The sequence below is a fragment of the Orbicella franksi genome, chromosome 14, assembly GCF_964199315.1.
Source record: "Orbicella franksi chromosome 14, jaOrbFran1.1, whole genome shotgun sequence".
In the NCBI taxonomy this organism is placed as follows: Eukaryota; Metazoa; Cnidaria; class Anthozoa; order Scleractinia; family Merulinidae; genus Orbicella; species Orbicella franksi.
Window position 1 is genome coordinate 7,220,454 of NC_138158.1, and position 20,534 is coordinate 7,240,987.

General features: G+C 36.8%; 1 protein-coding gene across 5 annotated transcripts in view; it reads right to left on the minus strand.

Moving 5' to 3' along the window:
* Positions 1–5,607: 5,607 nt before the first annotated feature.
* LOC145467572 (receptor-type tyrosine-protein phosphatase S-like) overlaps positions 5,608–20,534 on the minus strand; it is a 48,014-nt gene continuing 33,087 nt past the window's right edge. For all 5 annotated transcript variants that reach the window (XM_081451134.1, XM_081451133.1, XM_081451137.1 and 2 more), the window contains 15 exons: positions 19,327–19,408; positions 17,547–17,623; positions 16,971–17,010; positions 15,799–15,896; positions 14,237–14,353; positions 13,215–13,363; positions 12,734–12,869; positions 11,788–11,937; positions 10,668–10,770; positions 10,081–10,151; positions 9,604–9,738; positions 8,858–8,980; positions 8,191–8,345; positions 7,526–7,661; positions 5,608–6,135 (listed from right to left, as the gene is read on the minus strand). In XM_081451134.1, coding sequence (XP_081307260.1) covers positions 6,055–6,135; positions 7,526–7,661; positions 8,191–8,345; positions 8,858–8,980; positions 9,604–9,738; positions 10,081–10,151; positions 10,668–10,770; positions 11,788–11,937; positions 12,734–12,869; positions 13,215–13,363; positions 14,237–14,353; positions 15,799–15,896; positions 16,971–17,010; positions 17,547–17,623; positions 19,327–19,408 — 1,653 coding nt within the window. In that variant the 3' untranslated portion in view covers positions 5,608–6,054. The remainder of the gene's footprint in view (positions 6,136–7,525; positions 7,662–8,190; positions 8,346–8,857; positions 8,981–9,603; positions 9,739–10,080; positions 10,152–10,667; positions 10,771–11,787; positions 11,938–12,733; positions 12,870–13,214; positions 13,364–14,236; positions 14,354–15,798; positions 15,897–16,970; positions 17,011–17,546; positions 17,624–19,326; positions 19,409–20,534) is intronic.

Here is a 20,534-nt window from a genome sequence, read left to right on the forward strand (position 1 = left end):
CAGTTCAATTACCATTATTAATTAACAGAAAAAATGGTTGTTACATCCTGGTGGATGCTAAATGTAAGTCAAAACATTTTGGGTTCTTATTTTTGAAAGTATTTTAACGCTTAATAAATGATTCCCGCCATCTATTCTCCCGGGCTATGGCCCCCTGTCTCTCCCCACGCTCCCCAAATCCTGCCACTGGAAATAATTCATTCTACTCACTGAAATATATTGTGCTTGGTTTTCCAATGGACAAACAGTTTAATACAGTAGTTAAAAACACGGTTTTTATTTTAAAAGGTCACTGCAAGGTCTGTGCGCGTTCGTCAAATACAGTATTGGTGTTACCACCCGAAAATAAAATTCATATCCTTACGCTGTGTAATATCTTCTATAAAATATAGCTGGATCAAAATTCACTGAAAAATAACTCTAAAAAGTAGTATACTAAAGAAAAATATCTGCAAATTACGGTTAAAAACAAGGCATCCATGATAATCAATCAATCAATCAATCAATCAGTTAACCAGTATGGCAAGCCGTTTGTAGCAAAATTTAATCCTTGCAATATATGTTTAATCCTTTAAATAACGGTTTTATTTAAAGATAGAAAAAGGCATTCAATCCAATGGTAAATAAAATTTTTGGTTCAATTCAATCTTTTAATTTTCACGATTCAATCCAATACCTGGAATATTGATTCAATCCAATACCTAAAATATTGATTCAATCCAATACCTAAAATATTGATTCAATCCAATACCTAAAATATTGATTCAATCCAATACCTGAAATATTGATTCAATCCAATACCTGGAATATTGATTCAATCCAATACGTAAAATATTGATTCAATCCAATACCTGGAATATTGATTCAATCCAATACCTCGAATATTGGTGTAATCCAATACCTGAAATATTGATTCAATCCAATACCTCAAATATTGATTCAATCCAATACCTCAAATATTGATGCAATCTTCCTGGGCCGAGCGCGGCCAACAGGAACGAGAGTAACTAAGCACTAGAGAGCACTGAAAACATGGCGGGCGAAGGAGAACTAGATTTAGAAGTTGAGTTTCCTAAGTTTCTTGCAGACATCTTGGATAAAACGGAAATAATTTTTGAGAATTTTGACTCAGAAGTTGCAGAAGCGCACGCCGAAGTTCTTGATCAAACCATTAGTCTGCTTAGGTAAATGAGACGTTGCTACAACCGAGACACAAGGGACACGGAAAATTTAGATTCTATTACTGCCGCTTTTGTAGATGTAAGTTAACCAATTTTTATGAGACAAACATATTTGTTTATTAAAAGCTGTGTGTGCTAGCTTTTTGTGGCAAATAACATAAACTGTGGCAAATTTTGCTACCACATTGGTCTTTGGTATTGTGCATATTTCTGCTGTCCAATCATTACTGGCACACTAAACTTTGAACTGTAAACAAAATTTTTGCTGTGCCGTGTGCACAGTCAAACATGTTTCTCACAAAAACTGCTTGTGTAAACCTGGCTTTAAGTTATTTTTGAAATAAGAACCTTTACATTTTACAAGACAGCAATCATTGAACATTGGGATGTGTTTTAAGTTTTTCAATGTTGTTGTCTCATGTTTTGCATTATTTAACCCACATGTGGTACTTCTTTCCTAAAAACGATGTTTTTCTTGATATTCTATTACAAACATGGCACCAATTTGTTGTGAATATTATCGGGTACCCAGGGCTCAAGGCTAACACTACTGCCAACTAGCCACACATTTCAGTTTTGAATAGTAGATTTTGCACTTTCACTAGCCATTGTGACAATCATGATGGAATGGAGTACTGGTCTACTGGATGAAGACAAAATTGAGAATTATCCTGACAAAGTAAAACTGAAGAGAATAGAAACTAATGAAAACAGGGAAACTATGAGTGAATTTCATGGAAATAATTGCCTTAATAAGCATATGATAAATATTTAACTATTAAAGGGAGATAAAAGAAAATGGCAACACTGATAAAAGTACATCAGAGATTGAACATAAGCATATTGAAGAAAAACAGGATTCGTGTTTGTGGGAGTGAAATTTTCTTAGTGATTATTATTAACATTTTAGATGCAACAAGAAATGTCCAAGATTGACCACTCATAAAAAAGTCAGTGAAGCTGTGTATGAAAAAGGCTGGCTGGTACAAGGTTAGTTTTGGCTAGTGACATGAGTCCTGTTAGTAGCCATTACGCCAGTGCACCAAGAGGTTAGTCTTGTCTCCTGGGTACTTTTGAAAATAAGATAACAAATTAACCTTGCCACATTTTAACATCTGTTTTGATAAGCACCTGAAAAATCTACAAGGCAGAGTAGTGCACATGGCAGTTATCAAATGCCCTGATTTCTCTTCAGTTTAGTTGTGTTGCTAGAAGTTAGGCATTCTGTAATTCAAGCAGTTTCTGAGTTTTGTATATCAATGAAAAGGAAGATGAGAAAATAATTTACTTGATACAGGGTGAGGTTTTCTGTTGTGAATTGAGTTACCAAAATACTTTAAGGGCCATAATCTCCTTTACCCAGCCCACACACATGTAGTATTATACAATTGTCAGTTGCCCAAGTTTAACTGTCACTAGTTCTAGAGCCTCTTGGAAGATGTCTACTCCCATTTGACTTGATTATCTTAAGGGATCTACCCTTTCCAATACAAATGACTGCAATGAATCATGTTGTCCCAGGTCAATTTCTTCAACTATAACATTGTTATCACTGTCCAATGGAGTTGGACCATCAGGATCATCACCATAGTATTCAAAATCATATGACTTTCCATTTCAAAGGGGGTTTTCAGGCTGCATCATATGATTAAGCCACATTTGGTATGGCAACCAGTTTTTTTTCTGTTCTTACATTTTGGTGGTTGAAAGCTTCAGTGAACTGGCAAAGAGCAAGGTTTATCCTTGGTTGAAAAACTAAGTGTAAGGTGGAAAGATGCACTGAATTATCAGTGTCCAGGATGCCTGACAATTCCATACTACAAAAAGTGTAAAAGTACAAGTGGGAAGCACAACGGAAACATCCCTCCACAATCTTTCAATTCGTTGGTTGTGTTGATGGCCCTGCAGTGAAGCTGCCCCTCTTCTCTCTTCTAACCTGCTCCATTGTATCGCACACACCAACGTTTTCAGCACCATGATCTACTCGTACTCTCGAAGGCCAAAATTCTCCGTCTCTCTTAACGGCATCCAGAAAGAATTCAAGAACTGTTTCTGCTTTATTGCTGGCACTACATTTCAAAAACATTATTCTCCGTGAAAATCCGTCTATACAGCCGAATTAATATTTTCCATCGGATCAGAGAGTGATGTCCATCCAGATGCCAAAGCGAATTTACGCACCCCATCTCAAGACAGTATTTTGGGGATCTAATTTTGCTAACCTTTCTCTTATTCTTCTCCGTTGAACCCGTAACCCAATGGACTTAAAGAAACCTGCAATGAAATTATATCCATACTCTTGAATGATTTCGGTTCCTTATCAGGTAAGTTGTTGAAACCCCTCATATCTTCTCAGCCATACTCTGTCAATCTTCTGTGAATTGTCCATCTCCAAACTCCAATCATCTTTGTTATCGTTGTCCAGATGAATCCTAGTCCTCAAAGTTCCTCGAGCACCTCAACAGGAATTTTAAGAAATGGTCTTCCATGATTCCAACTTCTGAGTCAAAGTTCTCAAAAATTATTTCCGTTTTATCCAAGATGTCTGCAAGAAACTTAGGAAACTCAACTTCTAACTCTAGTTCTCCTTCGCCCGCCATGTTTTCAGTGCTCTCTAGTGCTCAGTTACTCTCGTTCCTGTTGGCCGCGCTCGGCCCAGGAAGATTGCATCAATATTTGAGGTATTGGATTGAATCAATATTTTAGGTATTGGATTGAATCAATATTCCAGGTATTGGATTGAATCAATATTCCAGGTATTGGATTGAATCAATATTTTACGTATTGGATTGAATCAATATTCCAGGTATTGGATTGAATCAATATTTCAGGTATTGGATTGAATCAATATTTTAGGTATTGGATTGAATCAATATTTTAGGTATTGGATTGAATCAATATTCCAGGTATTGGATTGAATCGTGAAAATTAAAAGATTGAATTGAACCAAAAATTTTATTTACCATTGGATTGAATGCCTTTTTCTATCTTTAAATAAAACCGTTATTTAAAGGATTAAACATATATTGCAAGGATTAAATTTTGCTACAAACGGCTTGCCATAAACCAGTCAATCAATCGCTTTATTAACGTGGTCGGTACGCTTAGCTGCAAGCTAGTTTCCAGGTACGCCACGAAATAATATAGGATAAAAATACAAAATAAAAAAAACTTCCTTGGAAGTGTACAAAGTTAAGATAAACTACAATTATAAAAGTGAATCACAAGTTAAGATAGTTTAGTTACAATATATGTCTAATTAACTGTAAAATGTAAAATTGTTATAAACGTTGTCCCCCATCTCACTCACTCATAGTCCCGTGAGATTTAAATTGTTCTCAAAAGCCACATGTGTTTGAATCTTCCTAGTTTCGTCTGGTATAGAATTCCACAATTTCGATGCAGTGTATCTCTATATTATAATGATAATAAAATGCCTTTTTCGTTCATTCAAATTTTATGGCGGCAGTTTAAGGTGGTTACCTTGCTTTGTCATCCTATTTAAAATTTCTATATTATATCTCTATTATATCAACAATCCTCGGCATATGGAGGTTCGTTCAATCAAGGTTTCATGGTACATGTAGCTCTAAACAAATCATTACTTACAAACTGCTTTGCAGGATGAGATAGATTAGATTTTATTGAGGGATGTTTAGTATAATTTAGAAGTGTATATGACAGATATTTTTTTTATTTGCTCGATGGCATCTACTCGAGATCATGATATGTAAAGCAAAAAACAAAACAAAATATGGGTATCGTTTTTTCTTCACCGCCCTTTAGCCATCTGAATTTCACTTCCAGTTGGGTCAGAAACCGCGGGAGCTTGGCACTTGTCAGGCCGTGACATAAAACCAGAATGTAGGTCTACATAGCTTTCGTGGTGTTTTACAAGTTTGATCCAAAGTTGTATATTTCACTTACTTTTTTCGTTTCTCTTTGTTTGGTTAAAAAGATATGTCTACCCACGTTTCTTGTTTCGACATCACGGACTTAATAGTCCCAGGCCTAGCGGTTTCTGACCCAACCCGGAAGTGTTTTCAGATGGGTAAAACGCAAAACAACGATAGCAATTTTTTTTTTTTCGATTTCCAAATCACGATCTCGTGTAGATTCCATCAAGCAAATTATAAAAAGATATCTCACATAAAGATATACTAATATTTTAATATTAGTATATTTTCATTTTATTTTCAAATAAAATGAGATATATTTTGAAATACCCATCAGGGATCTACTTACAATAATCAGAAAATTTTCTCTGTTGATTATTTTAAACTATCTCTCTACAGCTATGTAATAAACGTATCATAATTAAACGTCAAAGATTACAAAAAAAGGCACTGAATGACATTTTTGTTAAAAAAACTGAGTTACTTTTTTAACTGTCTTTGCTATTGGTTTGTATATCCTAGTCTTGTAAAAAAAAAAACAAAACAAAACACAAAAACAGACAAGTTGAAACGTGTCAGATTTGGCTTGTCCTGGTCAGAACAGTAATCATCATACAGTCATATATCGATAAAAAGTGCTTCTCCTTAAAAAAGGTCTACCAAATATGAAACACGAGAAACCTTCAGACAGAAAGGCCAATTCAAAAATAGTCCATGGCCACTACCACACAGCTTGTCGATTTTTCATTGCTACTTCTCAGACTAGCAAATAAATTAAGAAGTGACGGATGTTGGAAAGGCCCTCTTAATACTTAAAGTACACCGTTCCCAATTCATTGTTTCTCGTCTTTCATGTCATAGACCCTTTTCATACATGCCTACCAATGAAATAAAATGATGCCTGACTGCGCGACTCACTGTCTGACTTGCTGACCTAACCTTTAAATTAGGAATCATATAACTGTTAAGATAACTCCTTAACAATCTGTAAAGTTTGAATAAGTACTAAAGGAGTCCAGGTATGCTTGGATTGTCTTGTAACACAGCTCGTAGCGATCCTGCAAAACGGAAAAATGGGCAATAAGCCAAGGACATAGAAATCGTTCAGTTGTAAATATCATCGAGATGTTCCCGTTGATGTTTACTCCTGTTTCGTGTTTGTGTTACATTCGAAACCATGTATATCGGTAGACTGGTATAGCATCAGCATGTTACGCAGGTTACTCATTGGGGGTTTCGTCCATGCAAGAGTGGATAACCTAAGTAAACGATTGTTCATTTACACTGGCTTCTTCCAAAGAAACACCTTGAAAATATGCTCGAAACCGCCACGTTTGTAGTACACTAATGCCTGATTTATTAAATCTCACACATAACTGCAGACAGTGAGGTTGTTTTTGTTATTTTACGCTCCTGCTCTGTCCCTTTTGTAGACTTTGAGTTAACACGTCCTATCACGGGGTTAGTCCTTGTGGGCGAGCGCGAAAATGACCTCGTACGAGGTGAGAGAACAGAGCGCTTGGACCTTCCCAGAAATATAACACAGCCAACCATCGACGATAGAAAAGGCACTGTATCTTTGGTTAGCATATTAATAAACAAAAGCTGACCAAGATGTTCATAAACTTGCAAAAACAAGCAAAAATGCAAAAATTACTGAAAGACTGAATGCTAGACGTTTCGGAGTCATGATGATGCCATTACCTGAAACGTCGGGTCTTAAATCTTTAAGTAATTTTTGCATGTCTTTGCTTTAGCAACTCTCTTTTGATCCAAAAAAAAAAAAAATGATGCGGATTTTCCCAATCACGGACCGAATGTCAATGAGGTAGTTGAATCAAGTATTTGGTTCTAAATACATGTAACTCATGAATACTTGGCAACTGCGCGTTATGAACCATATAACACTTAATAACTAATAAACGTTTTTGCGTAACAGAAAACGTTTTTCAGTTGTACAATGCTTCAACAATAAAATCGGCGAGCCTAGTTCGTGAGCATGTTATCAGCCTGTGATAACAAGTTCAGACCGCTCAGGGAACCAATCAGAATTATGATTAACCAATCAGTGATTATTGGCCAGTTTGCTCCATAATAAAGAATGCTATCGTGTAGACTATATTCTGCACGCAGTCTCTGATTGGTTTAAAAACACGTTTTATCACAGCATGAAATAATATCAAATCGGTGTTCCGCGCACCTTAAATCTAAATCATAAAGCAAATAAGAAAAAAAAAGTACTATACTGTCATAAAAACACGCCGGTTTAATATTTGAGAACAATTAACAAATTTCTTTATCCTCCCGTTTTCTCAGTTCTATTCGCTACGATAATTCAGGCAAGAAAAACGATTTTTTTCGGTCATTGTTTCAGTTAGGTTTGAAATCAGACATATTACTATGAATAACGATACGACAATAAGCATCCCTCAGTATTGACTAACTTACCAAAGTGTCAACAGCACCAGGTCTCCTGGCTCGAATCAGTTTAACAGTCTGAAACACATCAACTGTTTGTTCAGTCTTGATTCGTTCTATCACTGACATTATGGTGGACACACAGCCACTGCGACCAACTCCATCACTGAGCAAAGGGAAACAAAAACTCCGTTTAATGATTTAGGAAAAAAAAGTTATATTTTAAGGTATTTAATCTTAATATTTTTTTCTCTTTAGAGCTATGCAATTTCACTTTTAAAGTTTTCTCTATTTTTTTCTCATTATGAAATTTTTGGGAAGCGCTGTAGCCTCGTGGTTAGCGTGCTCGTCTCCGGATCGAGCGGTCCTGGTTCAAGCCCTGGCCGAGGACATTGCGTTGTGCTCTTGGACAAGACACTTTACTCTAACGATGCCTCTCTTCACCCAGGTGTATAAATGGGTACCGGTGTATGTAATGCTGGGGTAACCCTATGATGGTCGAGCATCCCATCCAGGGGGTAGTAAAAATACTCCTAGTCGCTTCATGCTACAGAAACCGGAATAAGCTCCGGCCTGATGGACCCCTTCGTTCGTATGCAGACTTTGCCTACTTACATATGATCTTTTAGTGGCTTTTATGGTTAAGCACTAGAAAATTAGCAGATTTGGTACTATATAAATAATCTGCTACTCACCTGCACTGAAAAACAATAATGCCATTTCCTGTTTGTTGCTGGGACCGTTGTATAGCAGCCAGCAAGTCGAGTATTTCCTTAGGATCTGGGCACGACTCAGGGTTGGACCATCCAGTGAAGTGTAAGTGCTGCACAGTTGACTGTTTTCTTGGTCGCTAAGGATTGTAAATTGAGCAACATTGCAGATATGGCTAGAAACAGGAGCCAATGGACAATACCCTTGCATCGGTTTAATAAGTCTTAAGGAAAATGAGACAGAAAAATAATACAGCATCCATTTATATTGTTAAAGAGCCGGAGCGTACAACCAAGATGATTTGAACGTCTGCCAAGAAAACGTTATCTTTATCAGTTAATCTTGAGAGCTGTCTAGAGCTGTATTCAAAACTGTTACAGGATAATCTGTTCACCTTCAAATTTAGAATAGTGCAAATAACGTTTCCTTAGTAACCTTATATTTCTGCAGCAAAAATTGGTTCCTAATTTGGGGGCGAGGTAAGTGGACAAATGTAATGAATTTTAAGGGTTTATTTTAACCGTTGTTTTTCCACCATCCCTCCCACCACCTTCCTTCCATCCAAATTATAAATTCCAATTCAGGACATCAAGGGATTGACGCTTTATTAGTTTAATCCCCGCTCACCCCTAATGGTCCCGTCCATCTCACCTTCGTATTTGACACACTAAACCTCCTAGTCGTGATGCTCTTTGAAGCGTTTTCCGACATTTTCTGTAAAGTAATGCTATCATATTGTGCGGATCCTTCAGTAGGCCAGTACTGCGGGTAACTCTACAGAGAGAACGTAAAAGTTCTTATATTTGTATGTCATTTTTACATAGCTTACCGACTTAACATCGTCTCTAGTAACTGCGTGGAAATAAAGCAAAATCACACACGCTGATATCTGTTTACACAATACAATTTTCATTATTAAAATTCCTGAAAGAATAGGAAAGATATTAAACGAATGGTTTCCATCCTTGCCAACTATATCTTTAGTTGCTTATCGACTTAACTTCATTTACCTTTCCCCAAGTTGTGATAGTAAGGATCTAGCGCAGCGAGGTTCATACAGAAAACGCTAAGGAAGGATACTCTCCTAGTATTGTCCCCAAGCAAGCCTGGCTAATGAGACATTTCTTACACGACACTTCAATTGAAAAAGAGCTGGAACAAAATTTCTTTATCCAATATATGTATTGGAAAAAGTAAGACCTGAAATACTGTAATGGGCTGGTTTTAGGTAGCGACCCTCTTCACTGTCTAAGCGGTGAAATGTAGTAATTCGCTGCTGCAAGGATTTTAAATGCAATGCTACGTTTTTTCTGTCCCAGAAGTGGAACACCATAACGGGTAAAGACGCCATAGCTGCACCCTCAATTTCGAATGTAAGTATATGAAGCGAAATCTACCTCTTTGTCTTCTTTCAAGCTGTTCAACATCACAATTGTGCCAATTTCATACTGTGAAATCATGCACCAGAAGTCCTCAACAGTGTTGTCCAATGGGGCTTGAGTCAGGATGCATGCGCCGCGTTGTTTGTAGCCCTGATACAAGATGAAAAGGCATTAAAATCTTAAGAACATAATCTCAGCATCGCCAACACACTACTAAGAAAAGAAAGAAAAGTGTAAAGTTTAAGATGCCTTCATTGGCATAATAAATATTTGTAACAACAATTCCATTAGCTGGCAGAAGATGTCAGAGCTCAGGAATTCACTCACGTCTTTTCTAAGATAGCAACATGTAATGTTCACTGATGAAAAAATCAATGGATAGGGTCACCTTCACCTAATCATCTACAGTAAAAATGATAGGTGGTGTACAGCACCATACATGGTGGTGCTATATACTTCATGACTATAAAATATCACAATTTATTTACTTACATCAACAAAAGAGGCATTAATGTAATCCTTCTCTGGTTCAGAAGAACTCAGAAACACTCGGGAGGAATCCACTAGAATGGCAAGGGAAGACAGTGTTAAGACAGAGAAGAAGAAGACAGTGTTAAAGGCGTACAAAGTTTCGAAATGTCAACGACAACAAAACAACTTGTATACCTACAACCATGCGAAGTAGAAAGAAACCAAAGAGCAATATTTTTACACAGCGGAGGGGGGAAGGACCGTCACTTAAAAAGGGGCGGAATGTTCTCGTCGGATTTTATTCTCATTTAAAGTGTTTAGGGCAACCTTAAACGTCCTAAACGTTAACAGCAGTTTGCCTATGAAATTAACGATGACGTCACAATAATTACCTTTGATGAATGTGCTAACCATTGTTGATACATAATAGAACGTTATAGGAAGTCTTCGGAATTTCTCGGAAAGTCGTCAGAAAGAATCGAACGACCCTCAGACAACGTTCGGATATGGTTATAGTTTTAAGTATTATTTCACAATTGTTATTATATTGTTATAAATTGCTTCAAGGCTTGTTCATTATTTACAAACTAAGGCAAGCCAACACTTACGTGGTACAATATTAGGAAACCTGTTCTTGTTGATGCTGGAAGGTTTAAATCCTGCCTCGGATTCTTGCCCTGATGACTGGCAGGCACTGACGAGTTCTAGACGCTAAGACAACCAATAGAAAGAAAAACATATCATTAACAGAAAGAGCATTTTGTTGTTGATGTTAACGCATTTTTTCCGTGACCCAAAGAGCCAAAGCTTTGTGTCTTCTATATGTAATCTCTTTGAGTTTTCATTGGTTCGCTGGATTGCGTGTGTTTGATGTGATTGGCCAGAGCGATTACTTCAGTTGTTTTTGGATTTACGACAGTCAATAAAAAACCATATTATTTCCAAAGGAATCAGTTGCTTTTCACAGTAAAGGTAGCAATATTAAAAATAAAGTTATCGTTATCCTAGCTCTAATGCCCGTCATAATTGTTACATTTCCCGTTCTCATTAACTTACCTTCACGATTTTAGCAGACGCTAAGTTTAATTTTCGATAACAAATGTTGATGAGGAAATACTGGCTAAAAGACTACCTACAATGGGCGACCAAAGTGTTGAGACACTTAGCGGTAAAATTCGATTTTCGAGCGTCTTGAAAACGTTTTCCCCCACTCCCCTCCCCCAAAATAATGTTGATTTTTCTATTTCTTAGACTGCATAGACCACAGCACCATTGAAGTGGGGGGGGGGGGGGGGTATCAGAGAATTAACGCTAGATGCAAATAAAATAGAATAAGTACTTTAATATCGTAAAGCGTCATTTTCTAAGTGTTTCAACTACTTTCGTCGCCCATTGTCGCCTGTACATTGCGACTAAACGAGGTTATCCCTACGTGAAAATTCCCGTAAAAAAAATTACCATAAAATCAAAATTAAAATTAAGATCCTTAATTACAATTAAATTTTAAAGTGCAATTTGAACTTAGATTTACACTCCTGAAGGTTATCAACTTTCACTACATCTCTTGGTAATTCATTCCATAATTTAACAATCCTAGTGAAAAATGAATGTGTGAGATACTTCTTATAATAACTGAGAACTGTGAATCCTAGAGATCAGGTCTCAACAGGTCAGACTAGTAGATACATGTGTTCAATATTTGAAACAGCTTAAGCACAGATGTAGTACCTTAAACTCTTTTGCAAATCCTGTCCGTTGCGAAGATTTCTGAGCTCTGGCGAGTTTGTTCATTGTAATTCTGAAGTCCTGAGGGGCAATCTCTGTATTTCCACAGGTCAAAGCTTCCATCACTGCTTGATGCAAAAATACATACTGTTCCTGCAAAGAAGTTAAATTTAGAAGCTGACTGGAAGTTGCTTTTTCAGGAATTTCATGCAATACATTGTTGTGTGTTTGGCTAACTATTCTTAAATAGAGACAAGAGAAAGTTCCAGTTTTGGGGGATGTCTGGGAGTTCAGCAAATGGTTTTGTGCTTCCACAGTGTTTTACGGGACTCTCATCCTTTCATGAAAATGTTAGGAAAAGAAAGAAAAAGCACTAGTTTATGGAACGTTAACAGCTTGCACTAGTTCTTTGGGTCACGTAGCAGCTCTCGCAAGGTCTCACATGAATGACTCGATACTCTTTCATAGAACAATAGAACAAACAACAGAAACAATGCCACTAGCCCCAATAACACTGCTACACGTTAGAATAGAATAGAATAGACTAGATTAGACTAGATTAGACTAGATTAGACTAGATTAGACCAGACTAGATTAGACTAGACTAGATTAGACTAAACTAGACTAGACTAGATTAGACTAGACTAGATTAGACTAGACTAGACCAGACTAGAATACACTAGAATAGATAACTTTATTTGCACACGGTAAAAACATCAGGCCTTAATTGTTGATGACAAATAGAATTACAAGCCTACGAGAGCTGCTACACTTCCGAGTTCTTTGCTTCTATCGTCATGATCAGAAGCAGTAACTTCAACATCATCACTCCTCCTCCTCCTCCTCCTCCTCCCCCGCCGCTGCCTCGCTACCACCAACACCAAAACCATCAACATCAATGTAAATCAAGACAGAGAGGCAATGTGCAAAAGTACAGCTGTTTGCTTACCTCCTTCTGCACCATATAGGGACGACATCTCCGCATCACTTGAACATAATTCTGAATGAACACGCTCTTCTTCACCTCAGCACCCTCCAGCATGGCATCAATGCCAATGTACGTTCCAGTTCGTCCAACACCAGCACTGACAATGAAACAAATGGTTCATTCATAAGGGGAACTAGGAGCAGGAACTAGTCTTGCTGCAAAACATTTCATCAGCATTTTCAATTTGATTCAAATCCAAAACATTTTCACATAAAGGTTTGCAGTTTTTTGTCAAGGACTCTTTTAAAAACTGAGGCAAAAAAGGTTGAAGTGGTACAGTATATCTTTGCTTTCTCCTTCCCCTTAGCAAACGTCCCTACATTCAGACCATACCACTGGCTTTGGAATTCAGTAGACACTTTTGAAAGTTACTATGACAACAAGTACAGAGAACTGTTTGTTTTTGGAACTTCACGACAGCTCTGAACCGACCATTTGTTACCTGCAATGCACAACAAGTGGTCCACCAGTAGCCTGGTGTCTAGCATGAACCTTCCACCTAAATCCCAATAGTGCTGTGGAACGCTCTGGAACACCCTTGTCTGGCCAAGTGACGTAATGAAACTGATGGACCTCACGTTTCTCTGAACCCTAAGTAGCAAAGTCACATAATGCATTTCTTAAACGTTATTTTGACAAATCCCGTTTCAACTAGCGTAATGGTGTTTCTTTTCCTTCATAAATGTCATCCGTTAGATTGTGTCACCTTATTTGCGTATTGCACAATTGATATAGCTTCTTGTTTTCACAGTCGAGATTGTGATCGTTGTGATCAAATTATAAAATTTCTTGATTGTGAATAGTCGTCACAGTTTGTTTTAACACAATTTGGTTTTATTTGGGGAGATGGGGGAGGGGACGATGGGATGGAATAGTACGGATTTGAATCATGGATCGGGCATCGTATGTGGGTTTAGTTAACGGTCGTCATCGTATTTGGCTTTCTTCGGGTAGTCTAGTTTTCCTCCCTTCACAAAAACCAGCCTTTTTAAGTTCCACACTGAACTGAGATCCAGGGACTGCAGCTTTGTCATTTGTTAGGCTGTTAAGGACTACCTACACTGAACAAAAGTCAACGTTCTTCGGCAGATGTAAATTAAGAATATTGTGGCATTCACCTATGTTTAACCATCTGTTTAAATTTCGCCTTTACTGGTAACGTACTATTATTAAAATGTTGAGTCTTACTTAAAACGTGTTTAGCAACATCAGTACAAGCGTGATGAAAACTAAATTTTGAAAGTTAGTTTTTTTAACTCTTCGTTATTGTGAATAGGTGTCACCATGAAACCCCCGACCCTCCTCCACCCTCACTCCCGCCCCCCCTTCCGCAAAATTTTCCATAAATCTGCACATTTATCCAAAACCAAATACACAATATTAATTTAGCAAAGACAGCAACGGCCTTATTTTTTACAGCTGAATATTATACGAATCATTTATAATTATTCTATCTTTCCTCACCTTCACCAGTATAAATGTTCGTACAATGTAATCAGCAAAGTTTTCAGTCTTCTGTAAAGTGACTCTAATAGAGCCATACTGGGTGGTACTGTCTGGCCAGTACTGGTCACACTTTTTCTAAAGACATGTAAATGAAGATATTTTTCTCAAAATCATTAATAATTCATCAAGTTAAAACAAAGAAAATCACAACCGTGAAGGAGGTTTGGATACCCGGTCTTACTTAGCATAGATTTTGACGATTTTACTTCTCCGTTTACTCCTTTGTTTTTGTTTCGATTGAGAAGATATATCAAACACTCGAGACAGTGTTTCATCGGCTATCCAAACACCTCGAATTCCGTCAAAAATACTCCGCTGCGCATCGTATTTTCAACTCTCTTCTCGGTGTTTGGATGTCCCGATGAAACACTGTCTCTCGTTCTTGATATATTACTTCCACAACCGTATGATTTACATACTTACCTACAATAAATGTAGTAACTGTCATTTTGTTATTGTAGCAAATATTCAAACAGGACAGTTGCAGTTCAGGAGTGTTGATTTTTAGGTGTCTCGATTCAGTTTTTTCTTGGGCCTACCAAGCATTTTGAAGCAGTTTTTAAAGAGTCTTCCCGATATAAAAATTAAACCACTCATTGCAAATGGATTGAAGTTTCGTACTATGTATTTCTCAAGGCAATCGATATTTTCATGGAAACGATATACAAAAAAATTGAAAATCGGTAGAACATGAATTTTGTGCGAACCAGATGTGATAAGAAAAATCCAGTACCAATGCCTTTTAAAAACTATGGTGTATGACAAACAGTATATACAAGAATAAAAATATTCTGTATCTTTGATCTCGACTAAATAGCAAAACAAGTCAAATTATACTCTTTACATCATAATTGTAAATGGACCGACACTTGAACGCTATTTTGATGACATTACCTCAAATAATACCAAAATGTGTCTTGAAGTTATGTTTTGAAACCATGAAAGTTTGGCTGGTTTTCTTTTTCGCGATCTCAAGAACGAGATTTTTTTCTCAGTCACTCCCATTAAAATTTTCGGGTATTATTTTATTTGTAGTGCTTTTTCAAAAATCTAAAAAAACGGCTGGATAGATTTTTCTGAAATGCTAGTAATGCTTGCAAGACAATACAAACAGTCTTATTTTAAGATTTCATTAATATTGATACACTGTAACACTTACAAATTTATCAATGAAGGAGGCGCTTGAACCGCCAAAAACGTTGCGTTTCAAAATTATTGAAGAAGTGGTCAACATCAAAAATTACCCGAAAATTACACTGGAATGTCGTCATAAGCTAAAGTTTCGTTCCCGAGATCGCGAAAAGAAAAACCAAAAAAGTTTTCATGACTTCAAAACATAACTCTAAACTTCAAGACATAACAGTGTTCAACAACAAAAAGTATTTGCCACCGTTGGAATGCAGTAAACATTAATTTGAATATTTTAGCATAATTTTGTAAATCGTGAATTTCTAACGCAACTTTTTCGTCATATTTAAATCTGCTACGTTTTGAACTAAACGAGCTAAATGAAAGCTTACCTTTCCCATCTCAACCAGGTTTGTGAGCATTACAAGAGTAGAACAGTTCTCTTGCCAGATCATTCGCCAAAAATCATTCAATGTCTCTTGGGTAGGACCTTTTAAACAACACATTAAGGAAACATTGCAGAAGGCGACCGAAATCAATGGTGCCCTGGGAGCAGTTGGACCAACTGCTCGCAGGGTAAATCAATGGAGACATTAATTCTGACACACTGACTGTCATCCTCTGGTGAACCAAGATTGCAACAAAACTTCACTGAAAACCAAAGTTCAAAACTTTGTACAAATACAGCATATCACATCAAAACGCAAACCTTGATAGATCTTTTTATAACTTTGTTGAAAGTAAAAACACACACACTGGCCAAAAGCCTGGGTGGCTGGGAAATCTGCTGTTCCCATGACAACAAAGAAACAACTGTGAAACCTGATATCCAAATCCAACCCAGCCCGCATTCAGAGGGTGAGAGCCTCTTCTGCCGACTCAGCGGGCAAGAAAACTATATCAGCTACCTTACTCAAAGATAAGTATGGGTTATTGACCAAGCTTGTTCGGTGAAGATGGCTGGATATTGGCCAAGTTCTTTTTTTGCGTGTTTATGGACCGAGACGGAGTCGAGGCCAATATCCAGCCATCTTGACCGAACAAGCTTGGTCAATAAAGGATTTATTATATGGCCTCCGGGGAAATTTCTCTTGCGGGACGCGGCGGGTAGACCCGAGCGGGCAAGATAGTCCCATCTTGCCCGCTCGCGTAGCCAATCACAGCGCAGGATTTGATTTATCTTGCCCGCTCACGGAGCTAGCCATATAATAAGTATATTTACAGACACATTACTCCTCAAAACGTCAGAGGACACTTCTGTTAGTAGCCTTCGTTGCATGCCACTGCTCACAATTACAACTCCAATTTCGGAACTCGGTACAAGTGGCATAACAACATTAACAAGTTACAATTTGATCTGAACTGATAAAATTTTTAAAAGCAAAACCGAAGTACATGTTTAACTAGGTGTGGATGTTTTGCAGGATGATTAACAATCACAATCACTTTGACAGGACCAATAATACTACCATCCACAACTAAAACAATCTATCCACGACTAAAATAACCCCGTGTTGACTTAACAGAATATTTGTGGGTATGGGAATCTTCTGCTAGTTTTTACCTTGAGTGGCAATGTAGCGCATAGTTTCCTCATCAAAAGTCTAGGAGAGATTATTGAATACATACAAATAAAATTACGCACTGTCAACTATAAATGCTCTTTATGATGCCAACCCCAATAAGTGTTACATAAAATTTGCGAAGGATGCTTTAGTAAAACCGAATACACATTAAACAATCCAGGAGTTTGCTTATTTTATTTTTGATAAAACAAGATTTATTTGTTCTGTTATACAAAGTAAATGACGATTTTAACCCGAGAAAGCTTAAATTCCCTATTTCTGTTACTATTTTCAATTTCAAATGCACGGTCAAATGACTGGTACAAAACAGTGAAATCTCAACTTGTTCGTTGTGATGGTTACATGACTATGGTGTCTGTTAATGAATTGTCAAGCTCAAATTTAAAAAAATGTCAATTTCTGACCCAAAATAAAATTCCCTGACTTTTCCTTGATTTTGAAGGATTTTTTTCCTGACCATTTCCTGACCTGTGGCAACCCTGTTTAGTTTTAATTATCACTAATGTCACTGACAAAGATTGCGCTGCAGAATAGAATGAAAGTGCATCGCTTACCGGCATATAACTAGCGTTGATGTAGTCAGAATTTGGGTCTCCTTCTATTTTCTCCAACACAACACGAGAATGGTCATCTATTGAGAAAAAGAGCCTTTCAATGACACTGAAATAGTGTCAGCACTAGCAAGACAAAATGAAAGTATTAATGATCTAACAATAATCTAACGCAAGTACATTAACTTTACCTTCTTTACCTTAAGCTGACAGATATACACGGTGTGTTATATTATTGCGAGGGGATTTACACATACAGCGACCCTTCTTTCTTGCCTCCATCCCATCAATTAAGCCTCTCCCCAAAAGGAGTTAAAATGAAAGAAGCCCTCTGGGAGCTCAACAGAAAGAGCTTTTACTGTATTTATTTTTAGGATAGTAACTCTTTCGGAAGAAGTCAAATTTTATCTTTTATAACACTTGCCAACTCGAGGTAAGCAAGTCTTAAAACCAGTTTTGTCCCCTTTTGCTTAAAGCTTCACAACGAATCAAATATGGCATATTTAACAACAACAACAACAACAACAAGCTTTATTACCAAATAGAAAAAAAAAATTAAACTTTACAATATAATATATTACTACAAAAAAGAGGTAATGTTTACTCAGGATAAGTATAAAGCTAATCGAGTTGAGTAAAACTAGTTAAGTAATGTTTAAGTACAGGAGATAGATTGGCACTAAAGCTTGATGAAAGCAATTAATTAGTCAATAAAAAAGAGACGAAAAGAAGAAATAAATAAATAAATAAATAGATAAATAAAAATAAATAAACAAATACCAGTTGAAAACTCATGAACAGTAAGACTGTAAGATGTTTAGCTTGACTTTGGTTTTAAACGTTTTAAGGGGGAGGTGTTTAATGCTTTCGTCAAGGTGATTCCAAACTTTTACAGCTGCAAAGCGAATGTTTAATTTACCATAGTTTGTTTTGATGGTATTGATGTAATAGGTTGATTTAGAAGCAAGCCTAGTATTGTATGTGTGTACAGATGCTACTGTTTGAAATAAATTTTCAAAGGAAGATGGAAGAAGATTATAGTAATAGTGATACATGAGGAGTACATTGTGAAGGGTAACAAGATCAGTTAATTTAAGGATCTCTAATTCCTTAAAAAGAGGCTCAGAGTGTTCATCTGGTTTTGAAAAAGTTACAGTGCATATAGCTCTCTTTTGAAGAGTTATTATGGGTTTAAGAGTAGTACTATGAGTATTGCCCCAAATTGATAAACCATAGGTGAGGAAGGGGTAGATAATTGAATAATATAATTGATGTAATATGTTTCCATTTACATAATATCTAATTTTAGATAGTACTCCAATACCTCTTGAAACCTTCTTGCTCAATTCGTGTAAGTATTGTTTCCAGTTCAAATTGGGATCAAAAATGAGTCCTAAATATTTAATTTGGTTATCAGATTTCACAGACATATTGGAGATACTAAGATTCAACTTATGAGCTATTCTTCTTTGCGGAGAATGAAATACCACAAAGCTGATTTTTTCAATGTTCAGAAATAATTTGTTAGCATATAACCACTGGCTTACCTTTTCTAGTTCTACATTTAAGTTGGTTTCTAAATTTAGAATGCTAGGATTATTAAGAAACAAGTTTGTATCATCAGCAAAAAGGTGAAATTCTAAGATATTGGAACATTTAGGCATATCATTTATATATAAAAGAAAAAGAAAAAGACGCGATATTTACTTACAGTCAGCAATAAGTTGTTTACAAGTAGTGCGCTTTTTTCGTTAAATACAAATAAGATCAAGTAGTTACTCACAAGAAGTAATGTTTCCATAGCGATTTTTAACTCGGTTGTTCTTGCCATCTTCCCAAGGAAACTCTAACCCAGCCGGTAAATTCTGAAAAAAGAAATTAAGTTACCATTTCAGTGTCAGGAACAATTCTGCCCAAGCTGGAGGCTTATCATAACTACCATAGAAATTGCAACCAGTTTTGCTAGTATTGCAGATAAATGTTTTAAAACTTTGTTATGTTGTACATAGTGCAATTGATAATTAAAGTTTGCAATACTTTCGGCTCTTTCGACAAAAGTAAAATAAACAGCAAGTCAAGTTGAAGAGTAACCATTCTGAACATACACTTTACTATTTTCTTTTATCATGTGAGGTATTTCCCGTTTAAAACTGCTGAAGACAAACCTACTAGTCGAATAATGAAGCAATTACTGGTTAAAAAAACGGGTGATGTAGCAGCTCTCGTAAGGTCTCACATAAATGGCTTGCTACCCTTTGAGAGAACAATAGAACAAACAACAGAAACAATGCCCCTAGCCCTAAAACAATAACAGCTGCAAACAATGAAGAGAATTACAAGCTTACGAGGGCTGCTACACATCTGAAAAAAAAAAACGTTATCACTGAAAAATCACGATATCCTACTCAACCTCGTCATAATAGTTGCTTATCACTTGACTTTGAAACACAGCTTTGGCACAAATGCTGTTAATCAATTATCCGGACAAACTGACAGTCCATTTACTGGAGGGGAGTCTGAAATAATTATATATCGTCTAATTTCTAATATTCGCCCCACATGATTTATTGATTTACTGGCAATATAAAATGAAAATTTCATTCAGGGCCGGGCAGTGATCACTGGGCACTAAAACTGACCTGCTCCAAGAACGACTGTGCCCTCCTTGATACACCATCTTCAGGGAATGTTTTCTCAGAAAGAAGTCCAGTTGAAAAGGATTTGCATGCGTGTAAGTCACTTATCTGCTGAAACCCTCGAATGATGATGATCATAAATTAAGAGGAATTCCGAAAGTTAAGTCCCTCCCTCCGCGAAAATAACGGCTCCCCGAAAACAACGTTGATTTTTTACCTTCCTATTGAACCCTGAAATTAACGGTCTCCCCGAAAGCAACAGCCTGCACGAAAATAGCGGCCCTTTGAAGAAGTCACTAAAAGAGAAACTCTCTGATCTCAAGCACAACGTGGATGGAACAGCCCGACTGCAGGA